Source organism: Thalassophryne amazonica, chromosome 10 (genome assembly GCF_902500255.1).
Source record: "Thalassophryne amazonica chromosome 10, fThaAma1.1, whole genome shotgun sequence".
Taxonomy (NCBI): Eukaryota; Metazoa; Chordata; class Actinopteri; order Batrachoidiformes; family Batrachoididae; genus Thalassophryne; species Thalassophryne amazonica.
In genome coordinates this window covers 88,905,663-88,917,689 of record NC_047112.1, presented here as the reverse complement: position 1 = coordinate 88,917,689, position 12,027 = coordinate 88,905,663, and the positions used below count along the sequence as shown (strand labels likewise).

Here is a 12,027-nt window from a genome sequence, read left to right as displayed (position 1 = left end):
ATCTGGCTCTGGCTGGGCCACTCGAGGACATTCACAGAGTTGTCCCAAAGCTGTGGCTGTGTGCTTAGTCACTGTCTTGCTGAAAGATGAACCGTCGCCCCAGTCTGAGGTCAAGAGCGCTCTGGAGCAGGTTTTCATTCAGGATGTCTCTGTACGTTGTAGCATTCATCTTTCCCTCCATCCTGACTAGTCTCCCAGTTCCTGCCACTGAAAAACATCCCCACAGCATGATGCTGCTGCCACCACCATGCTTCACTGCATGGATGGTGCCTGGCTTCCTCCAAACAATGATGCCTGACATTCACGCCAAAGAGTTCAGTCTTCGTCTCATCAGACCAGATAACTTTGTTTCTCATGGTCCGAGAGTCCTTCAGATGCCTTTGGGCAAACTCCAGGTGGGCTGCCATGTATCTTTTACTAAGGAGTGGCTGCTGTCTGATCACTCTGCCATACAGGCCTGATTGGTGGATGGCTGCAGGGATGGTTGTCTTTTTGGTATATTCTCTTTCCGCAGAGGAATGCTGGAGCTCTGACAGAGTGACCGTCGGGTTCTTGGTCACCTCCCTGACTAAGGTCCTTCTCCCTCAATTGTGCAGTTTAGACGGACAGCCAGCTCTAGGACGAGTCCTGATGCATCCACACTTATTACATTTATGGATGATGAGGGCCACTGTGCTCACTGGAACCTTCAAAGCAGAAATGTTTCTGTACCCTTCCCCAGATTTGCGCCTTGAGACAATCCTGACTCGGAGGTCTACATACAATTCCATTGACTTCGTGCTTGGTTTGTGCTCCGATGTGCACTGTCAACTGTGGGACTTTATATTTTGACAGGTGTGTGCCTTTCCAAATCATGTCCAATCAACCCCAGGTGGGCTCCAATGAAACTGTAAAAACATCTCAAGGATGATCAGTGGAAACAGGAACCTGAGCTCAATTTTGAGCTTCATGGCAAAGGCTGTGAATACTTGCGTAGATGTGACTTCTTAGTGGTTTTTTTAACAAATTTGCAAAAATCTAAAAAAATTTTGTCATCATGGGGTATTAGGTGTAGAATGTTTTTGTTGGGGGGGATTTCATCCATTTTGGAGGCTGTAATATAAAATGTGGAAAACGGAGTGCTGTGAAGACTTTCTGGATTCACTGTAGCCATAAAAGTAAAAAAAAGTATGAAACAGGTAAGTGTATGTTTCTTCCATATGCAGCATAGATATGCTATGGATATCTGATAACCATCAGCCGAGGTATGGCTCTCCACGCTCGTCACAGCCTTTCACACAATGGATGCATAGGTTATGTGTAGGATGCTCAGGAAGGTCAGACAGGAGTAAGCTGAGCCAGGGCTCACCTTGCCCCAATATGTTCATGATGAAACAAATTAAGAAAATGGCATTGTGATACTATTCCTCATCACCAAGAATAATACTTTCTGTCTGATGGCTGCGGTGAAGACCTGCAGGACTAACTGCTTTGGTAGAAAGAGCGTACACTGAAGTGACCCGTTAAACTCAATATATTGAAGTCATAATAATGTTGAGGTAGACTTTCGTTACCATACACAACGTATTCAATATTTATTTTCCTCTTTTTGAAGCACATGAGAAATGTGTAACTACAAGCGAAAGACAGAGGGCAAACACGCCAGGTTGACATGGAATGCGTGGCTGTTGCTGGCGGACAATGTGAGTGCGGCTCAGGACTTCGAATATTTTATGTTGGCTGCCACTAGGGTTATAAGTGCGACTGATGTGATGTTTTGTTTTTTGTTTATTTATTAAGCTGTCTGTAATGATGGCAGATGTCCTGTGGGAGTATGGAGTACTGGGACCGTTGCAGTCTAGTCTCTACATGAACAAAGTAGAAGCTGAGTCCACTTTCTCAGCATTGCTTCAGACCTGTTTGTGGTGAGTGTGGGACTCCACCAGGGCTGCACCTTGTCACCAAATCGGTTCATGATTTTCATGGTCAGGATTTCAAGGACAGCCAGGAATTGGAGGGTGTCCAGTTTGGTGGCCTCAGAATTACATTGCAAATGATGTGGTGCTGTTTGCTTCATCAGACAGTGACACCTGATGTGCACTGGACAGGTTTGAGGACAAGTGTGATGAGTATCAAGACCTCTAAATCTTAGACCTCTGTCGAAATAGGGTGTATTCTCCCCTCTGGGTTGGGGGAGACTTACTGCCCCAAGTGGAGGAGTTTGTGTTTGTTGGAGTCTTGTTCACAAGTGGAGGTTAAATGGAGCATGACACAGATGGATCGGTGCTGGATCTGATGTCCTGCAGATGCTGTACCGCACTTGTGAAGAACAAACTGTGCCAGAAAGCAAGGCACAAAATACATCAATTCTCAGTAAAAGGTATTCTTATTTATTATGCCCCAATCAAAACTGCTATACATACGGAATCCATCAAAGGCATTGAAGCAGCCAGTCACAATAGATCTGCCATCTTGCAAGAGGGAATGAATAACATCACACAATGTAAACAAAACAACATACTTGCCACAAAAGTCAGGAGAGGGGGTCAGCCAGCCATCCAATCAATGAAAAGTGTCTATTATGTCGAACTCCTCCAGGCCCGGCGCCAGAAAAAAAAAATATTAAGGGGGCGATGAGTTTATCACAGGGGGCGGAGTCGCCCCCCCCCCCCCCCAAAAAAAGTGCGCACCGGAGGGGACGTGCCTCTGAGGGTGTGTAATGAAATGGGTGCGCTCCTGGAAGGCTCGTGTATTTAGGCTACACCATTGTAAGAGACTGACTAAGAGTAAAGAGTGATTTTTTTTTTTATTATTATTATTATTTGAACGTATAGACCCTCGGTCAAGTGATCTCCTGCATACCACAAAACCAAACCAACAACTGATCTGAGAAACGACAGTAGATTAACCCCACATACAGCCCTCCATCACAAGCGCAAACACAGCGCAATTGGGCATGACAGTCGCACAACGGGTCAAAGATAAACCTTTCATGTAGATATATTTACAACAATACATAACTTTTATCTTACCAAAAAAGTCCATATCTTAACATAAAATTCTGTGTGGAAACTGGATGCTAGCCTACCTCAGTGGACTCAGGATCCTTGCCCTCTACCCCAATGACAAGCGCAACCCTCAAGGGCCTTTCACAATGAATACGTCAGATGCGTCAAAAATCGGTCTAAAAAGCATTATTTTCAATGAGACGCATTGCTTTTTAGATGTGTTGCATCAAAAGCCGAGCTAAACCGACGCTTCTGACGGGAGCGCGCATTATCGCTTGTCGGCATGTTGACGCGGTCAAAGTTCAATCCAATCCAACTTTCGATGCTGAGCTGTGATGTACCTTTGCGTTGTCCAATAGGAACAACGCGTCGGGCCAAAACACAGAAGACGAGTGGCAGAAACCACTGATCTCTACAAAACGGATCGGTGTAGAAACCACTGATCTCTACAAAATGGATTGGTGCTGATCTGTGCAAAACATACATGTCACAGGACTGCTCATTTATGGAGCAGTTTTCTGAAGAAAAAGCCTTCAAAATGTTTTTTTTTGTTGTTTGTTATCTCAGAATTTCTTATTACTGTTAAAAAAGGTTTAGAACACTTGTAATTAAAATAGCTAAATCAATAAATGGTTCTTTAGAACCCTTTCATCTGTAAATTAGAACCACCTGTTATTTCAGATTAGATAATTTCTTGTTTAACATAAGGACATTTATTTTTAGACAAAATAACATGGAATTATTTATTTTTTTTAAGTCTGGTAGATTATTTATATCTCATTTCAACCAGAAATAAACTTTAAATAAATACAAATGTTTATTATAAATGCAACAGGAAATAATTTAACAATGACTGCAGTGTGACTGTAAAGTAGGATTTCTATGACATAAACCTCATGATGATTTTTTTTTTTACTAGTCATTTCAACTTGTAATTTCGCCAAAATATGTAATTGCCTTTAATGTTGTTATCAGGACAGAGTCATTTCTAAAATATCAATTTGAGAACAATAAGTGGAGAACTATCTGCAAATGTCTTTTGACTTTGATTTCGTGGACATTTTTAATGATCTGTTCATTTGTTGTCAAAATATAAAATGAAACAGCTTTTTAAAAAATAATAAAATAGTTGCTGTTCAAAGAGCCTTTCATTTAGAAGCAAGTAATGTTATGCTGGATTCTTGGAACCAGATGAAGGTCTCTTCTGCAGCTTTGAACTCTGGTGGTTTTGCTGAAGACACTTTTGTCCTATTTTGAAGAGCAGAGATGTTTTCTTTCGACTGGACTTCGTGGTGTTCAGCTCATCAATGGAAGTTTGGTTGTCTGCACAGCAAATGTTCCTGATTGGGACAAATAAAAATATTTCAACATTAAACAGTTTATATATAAAAAAGGAAAAAAAAGGGAAAAAAAAACGATGGAAAAAACGCCCGAAAAAATAGATAGCTTTTATTATCATTGTCATTACAACAACGAGATGTCCGCACTCACATTCCGCATACAACAGCAATTGCTCTACAATTATTACTTGTTTACCGTAATAATGGCACACATCAGAACAACACATATACATTTGACATTGTTTATGTGCACCAAACTTGAAACAGTCCGTTTCCCAATAGAGGCAATGTGAGTGTGTTATTTAAAGTTGAGCTTTTGTGGTGTCTGAAAAAAGCTGTAGCTTTATTTGGTAAAAATAAAAAAGACTGAACCATTTAGAAATTAAAGCGTTCACTCAGATCAACTGTGCTAAAAGGCTAAGCTAACGTTAGCTGATCATTAAACCTTCACAGCAGTTCAGTAAACGTCACGTTTTATTTTTACATTATTCTCACCTCGATAAAGCTGCAGAACTAAACTCCGTTGGGCAAACTGGGACTTCGCATATATCCAAAAAGTGGGAGATTTCGGACTGAGTGGGTTTGCTCCATCACCTCGGCTGCCTGCCTCGCTCTGCGCAGTGATGATGCCTGAAGGCCGGCTTCTCGGTGCGGGTCGGCCCGCTGTCGCGGTTCGATCGATATCCCACCAAGTCGTCAGTCCTCCCTCGGTCGGCGTCACTCCGAAAAGTAGCTGAAAAAAGCTTCTCCCAGCAGGGTGATTGGAGAATCGTTCTACTGCTGTGTTTTTTTTTTTTTAAAGCTTTTTTGTGGTTCAGGCGACCCAAATTCAAGACGGCGATCGCTGAACTTTTTACAGGTTGAGGAAACGGCCAGAGTGTGACGTGGCAATCTCCGCCCCCTTGCCGCTTCCGAAGCGACGCATCTGACGCCATGCGTCCGAGGGGGCGGGGTGGATGACGTGAGGGGGCGTCGCCCCCAAACGCTCCCTAGTGGCGCCGGGTCCGATCTCCTCTGCACCAAAAACACATTTTTACATGTTTTTAAAGACTTTTATTGGAGACTTACTTTTAGTTTTTAACTTTATTTCCTGTATTATAGTGTTTACATCTCATTTTTAAATAATGCTGGTCTTACATTGTTTAATGCCTGTGGTGCAAACGCCTCAGTGGACTTCTCATCAAATGCATCTTTCTTTTCTTTTATGTTGTGTTGTTTGAGTTCCTGTTTTCTTTTTCTTCAGCTTTGTAAAACTTTGCAAAAACCTTGTAACTGTTAGAATGGCCTAAGCAGTGTGGCACCTCTTTGAGTCTGGTCTGCTTGAGGTTTCTTTCTCATTATCACCAGACAGTTTTCCTTACTATTGTCACCTGTGTGCTTGCTGATAAGGTTAGACCTTACTTATGTGAAGTCCCTTGAGGCAACTTTGTTGCGATGTGGCGCTATATAAATGAAAATGAATTGAAATGTAATATTTCATTGAATGAATGTCGCCTTCAAGGCTGTTATTATTCTATGTATAATTTTATTTATTTATTCTTTTCCCTCCCTCAGCATTTTCTTCTATGGGCAGTGGCGGCACCAAGAGAGGGCTTAGGGGGGGCTTAAGCCCCCCAATAATGAGCTAAGCTCCCCCTCAGCCCCCTCAATAATTTTGCAATAATGTGAATAGCGATTGCCATATTTGTGGATCTCAACTGCAGTTCACTCATCTTTATAATTTTATTACTGGTAAATTTCAGAATTGATTTAGATGAGATATATTTATTATCTCACAGGAATATATCACAATTATCTGGGAATTACTTTTTGCGCAGGAATTCATGGAGCATGTTGGCCGCAGCTGCGCACTAACACAGAATATACAGAAGCTGTATATCATTGTTTGGCCATAACCTCGGTGTTAAATTGGCAATAAATCTTTGCTATAGACGACTTGTGTAAGGTTGATTCCATGCATTGTTTTGAGCACCAATGAATCAATGAATTCAGTTTGTATACCTATGTGCAAGTTTACTGAACTTGCAATCATTCTAATTGATGTGTATGTGCATTGATACCACATTTTAGGGCAGCACGGGTGACTAAAACATATACCTTGGTATTTATAAAGCAATTTACTATATATTGTTCATTTTGATGACATTTTGTGGAGCCCCTCCAACTTTTACCCCAGCCCCCCCCCAACAAAAATTTCCTGGCGCTGCCACTGTCTATGGGCCCACGACGGAAATAAGTCACAAATTGTGACTCTCATACTGTTTTTAAATTACTGTGTGATTTTTTTTTTTTTTTTTTTTTTTTGCAGTTTCGTTTTCTGTGTGTGTCTTGGCAAATATCCCAAAGACACTTAAAATTGTGGCTGATAAAGTACATGACGTGACAGCATTTACTTTTGGTTGCTAGGTAACCCCTGCGAAAATGGCGGACGAAAACATCGCGTGAACGAGCTTCTGTACGTTCTTGTCATTCTAATCTCTATGACTAGTAGTGTTTAAGTGGGAAGCCAAAGAGGGAATCGCTGGCACAGAAGATTCGGATCTTCTCGTTCACTTTAAGATTCGTTCAGAAGCATCAGCAGTGGGTGTGAGCAGCAGCGGGGCGATGATGATGATGATGATGATGATGGCGGCAGTGGAAGAGCCGACACACACACGGGAATGAGAAGTTGTCGGGGATGGCGGACCGACCCGTGACAGTGTTCGTCAAGCTGTTCGCTGCTGGGTTTTATGGACTCACCTCGTTTTTCATCGTCGTGGTTAACAAAAGTGTCCTCACTAATTACAGGTATAACGATATAGCTGACGCCGCGATAGCTAAGCTAGCAAAGTTATGTTCGCTGGAGCCAGAATAGCGGTAACTTTGGGACTACAGTCCTCATACGAGGGTACTAATGTAGCTTAAAGGCCGCCAGTATTTAATATAAATTCAGCTCTAAAGGCGCTGTTCGCATGCTGTATGTTGAAGTTATCTCTCTTGTTGGTTGCAGGTTCCCGTCTTCAGTATGTGTGGGAATTGGACAAGTAAGTGACCAACCTTTTCGCGATGTATCCAAACGCACCACTTGTCCAAAACGTGTTAATGTTGTAAATGTGTGTAGATGTTGGCCACGGTGGTTGTGCTGTGGGTGGGCAAGGCTGCCAGGGTGATCAGCTTCCCAGACTTCGAGGAGAGCATTCCTCGCAAGGTAATGCAAGCTGTCTTTTTTTTTTTCTCGAGTGGAAGAAGAAAAGTCATTCTGGCTACTTCAAGCTCTTCCAGTAGAGTTCGAAGGACGAGTCCCTTTGACACAAGTTTGATTGAGATTTTGATTTGTCAGTCAACAAAATGTCAGTCATTCAGGGCTTTTTAATGGACAAGTTCACTTTTTTGTTGCAATCTTGATCATATCACTGGGAACTGTTTACTGCACTGAGTGAAATTTGGCAAGGAGTTGCTATATTGTAAATCCAAACAAGTTAGCAGAACTCAGAAATTTTGAGGCTATCAATTGCCACAAAATTTTTGAGTTCATAAACTTAGAAGTCAATTGTTCTCAGAACTTAAACGTTTAGATTACATACAATTTGCACTACACGATTACAATTCAAGTGTTCATTCAGGGTCGCTACAGCAGATCCGAGGTGTATCTGCATGTTGATTTGGCACAAGTTTTATGCCAGATGCCCTTCCTGGTGCAACTCCCCATTACGCAGAGAAATGTTGGCAGGGGTGGGGTTTGAAGCGGGAACCTTCTGCACCGAAACCAAGCTCACTAACCGCTTGGCCACCACCCCTGCTAAAGTGTCCATTAAGTCCATCCATCCATTTTCTTCCGCTTTATCCGGAGTCGGGTCGCGGGGGCAGCAGCTCAAGCAAAGCCGCCCAGACCTCCCGATCCACACACACCTCCCCCAGCTCCTCCGGGGGAACCCTAAGGTGTTCCCAAGCCAGCCGAGAGATGTAGTCCCTCCAGCGTGTCCTGGGTCTTCCCCGGGGCCTCCTCCCAGTGGGATGTGCCCGGAACACCTCTCCAGTGAGGCGTCCAGGGGGCATCCGGAAAAGATGCCCAAGCCACCTCAACTGACTCCTTTCGACGTGGAGGAGCAGCGGCTCGACTCCGAGCTCCTCCCGAGTGACCGAGCTCCTCACCCTATCTCTAAGGGAGCGCCCAGCCACCCTGCGGAGGAAACTCATCTCGGCCGCTTGTACTCGCGATCTCATTCTTTCGGTCATGAGCCAAATCTCATGACCATAGGTGAGGATCGGAACGTAGATCAATCGGTAAATCGAGAGCTTTGCCCCCCCTACTCAGCTCTCTTCATTAAGTCAACTATTTTTATATTTACTCAAACTTTTGTGTGCTTTCTTATCATCCCTCACCACACCCACCATATGTTGCTGCTGATATCAGACACATACAGTAATGAAGTATGCAGTGCTGAAGCAATAGAAATAAGTGGAAGTCAAACATATAACTAGAAGCACCCAGAGAGTGCAAACCTCCGCCAAGGCCATGGGGTCACTGACGCCATAACATCTACACGCCGTGGAATCACTGAACCTAAAAAAGTTTAACAATGATGTTTGCTTAGTAGTAAAAATTGTTTCATCTGCTGTGACTGGATAGCATGTATCCTTAGCGCTTGGCATCACAGTTTATTGCAACTTGCACCTTTCCCAGAAGCTGATGTCATCTGATCACTGATATTGATATTGCATGTGCTTATAGACAAAAATAAATGAGACAAAATTCAATTTATTATTCAACTAAACTGCAAATATATGAATTTTTTTTAACATTTATGAAACACTTCTGTAAACAAGGCCATAGGGTCACTAACCCTAAAGAGATTCCCTCCTTGGCACAGTGATCTGTTTCTTTTTGTCTCTTTCTCTAAAATTGTATATAATAATCATTAGATTATTAATATATAAACAAAAATAAATTTAAGAAATATTACAATTTGAAAACAAATGCACCCGAACGTGATGACAGCTGCAACTGCTTAATGCTAACTTTTAACATTGAAAATGCCATAGACATGCTAATACGTTAGCATCGTGATCCGGATCACCACTAAAATTTAATCACTTGTTCCTCTTGTCATTTCCAACCACTCCACAAAATTTCATCAAAATCCGTTCAAAACTTTTTGAGTTATCCTGCTGACAGACAGACAGACAAACAAACAAACGCGACCGAAAACATAACCTCCTTGGTGGAGGTAATTACTCAATTCTTTTAAGTTGTGCTTAAATTATGCTTTGATGTTTGCTTACTTGATATACAGTTAGTTCAAGTCAATCACAAATTCTTAGTTTAATTTACTCAAAAAGTAACACAAACTTGAGCTATTTAAGTAAGTAGAATGCTTTTTTAAAACTTTGGGGTTACACTTCTTAGTGTTTTCAGTTAATTTGAACATTCGGGTTCTAGATTGGGTAGTGTTTATAAAATAGGTAGCTGACATTTTTCAATGGTGAAAATAAATTATGCAAAGTTTCTATAATGCATTGGAATGGTGTGTGAGTCCAGAATGTTTTTAGAACTTTAGACCATAACCATTATTAGAAGAATAAATCAACCGTTTTATTTCCTGTTAATTACATAATTTTTTAAATATTAATTTACTGTCTTAATTACTAATTGTTTAGGTTCTTGCTATCATATGCACACTGTTATTATTACTTCTATTGTCATTTGATTTTTTTTTTTTTTTTTTTTTTTAATGGACCAGAATGAAAATAAGTCTTTTCACTTTCTTGTCAGCCATGTATATTTAATGTACAGTGAGGAAAATAAGTATTTGAACACCCTGCAGTTTCGCACGTTCTCCCACTTAGAAATCATGGAGGGGTCTGAAATTTTCATCTTAGGTGCATGTCCACTGTGAGAGACATAATCTAAAAAAAAAATCCGGAAATCACAATGTATGATTTTTTTTTTTTTTTTTAATAATTTATTTGTATGTTATTGCTGCAAATAAGTATTTGAACACCTACCAACCAGCAAGAATTCTGGCTCACACAGACCTGTTAATTTTTCTTTAAGAAGCCCTCTTATTCTGCACTCTTTACCTGTATTAATTGCACTGGTTTGAACTTGTTACCTGTATAAAAGACACCTGTTCACACACTCGGTCTGGGATTCCATGCAAGATCTCACTTTGTAGGATAAAGATGATTCTGAGAAAGCTCAGAACTACACAGGAGGACCTGGTCAATGACCTGAAGAGAGCTGGGACCACAGTCACAAAGATTACATTAGTAACACATGATGCTGTCATGGTTTAAAATCCTGCAGGGCAGCAAGGTCCCCCTGCTCAAGCCAGCACATGTCCAGGCCCATTTGAAGTTCACCAGTGACCATCTGGATGATCCAGAGGAGGCATGGGAGAAGGTCATGTGGTCAGATGAGACCAGAATAGAGCTTTTTGGAATCGACTCCACTTACCATGTTTAGAGGATGAGAACAACCCCAAGAAAACCATCCCAACCGTGAAGCATGGGGGTGGAAACATCATACTCTGGGTGTGCTCTTCTGCAAAGGGGACCGGACAACTGTACCGTATTGAAGGGAGGATGGATGGGGTCATGTATTGTGAGATTTTGGTAAACTACCTCCTTCCCTCAGTAAGAGCATTGAAGATGGGTCATGGCTGGGTCTTCCAGCATGACAATGACCCCAAACACACAGCCAGGGCAACTAAGGAGGGGCTCCGTAAGAAGCATTTCAAGGTCCTGGAGTGGCCTGGCCAGTCTCCAGACCTGAACTCAATAGAAAATCTTTGGAGGGAGCTGAAACTCCAAACCTGAAAGATCTAGAGAAGATCTGTATGGAGGAGTTGACCAAAATCCCTGCTGCAGTGTGTGCAAACCTGGTGAAAAACTACAGGAAACATTTGACCTCTGTAATTACAAACAAAGGCTACTGTACCAAATATTAACATTGATTTTCACAGGTGTTCAAATACTTATTTGCAGCAGTAACATACAAATAAATTATTAAAAAATCATACATTGTGATTTCCGGATTTTTTTTTTTTATTTATTTTTTTTAGATTATGTCTCTCACAGTGGACATGCACCTAAGATGAAAATTTCAGACCCTTCCATGATTTCTAAGTGGGAGAACTTGCAAAATGGCAGGTTTCCTCACGTATTTACAATTGTATTATGTACTTACATTGAACTAAATAAAATCGTGAATGCACGCTTTCAATCTAATGATGATTTACCGCCCCCTGCTGGAATGGTGTGTGAGTCTAGAATGTAATAGGGCACCGCAGTCTCATTTGAACCCTGCATGAAATCGTGGGATTTAACCACTTACAGGGACCTCCTACCCGTTGCGCAATATATACACAGCATACGTTCGCATGGGAAAAATGGTGTACTGTTTTGTTTTTGGCTGCATTCACCGAAGCAGTCACAAAAAGTTTTTTTTTTTTTTGGTTCCCAGTGGAGAAGAAAACCAAGTAAGTGTTAGCTTACACAGCTAACCAGAGTAGCTCCATTCCCTCACCTGCAAAACCACCTCGACACGTTTGAGCTGTGGGTCATAAACAAACCGCAACACGTTCACTTTCCCACCACATCGTCACTTTTTCTTTGCATTACCACTTTGTTTGCATGTATTTTTCCCAAAAACCCATTGAAAATGGTGTGTTTTGTCCCCCGGAAGTAGGGAAATTGTCTCATGCGCCATTTTTACCCTT

At 41.6% G+C, this 12,027-nt stretch overlaps 1 protein-coding gene across 3 annotated transcripts in view; it reads left to right on the top strand.

The window, feature by feature from the left end:
• Positions 1 to 6,755: 6,755 nt before the first annotated feature.
• LOC117519151 (UDP-N-acetylglucosamine/UDP-glucose/GDP-mannose transporter-like) overlaps positions 6,756 to 12,027 on the top strand; it is a 79,279-nt gene continuing 74,007 nt past the window's right edge. For 2 of the 3 annotated variants that reach the window (XM_034180463.1, XM_034180462.1), the window contains exons 1-3: positions 6,756 to 7,114; positions 7,317 to 7,350; positions 7,428 to 7,514. In XM_034180463.1, coding sequence (XP_034036354.1) covers positions 7,005 to 7,114; positions 7,317 to 7,350; positions 7,428 to 7,514 — 231 coding nt within the window. In that variant the 5' untranslated portion in view covers positions 6,756 to 7,004. The remainder of the gene's footprint in view (positions 7,115 to 7,316; positions 7,351 to 7,427; positions 7,515 to 12,027) is intronic. The other variant, XM_034180464.1, reaches the window with a different exon arrangement.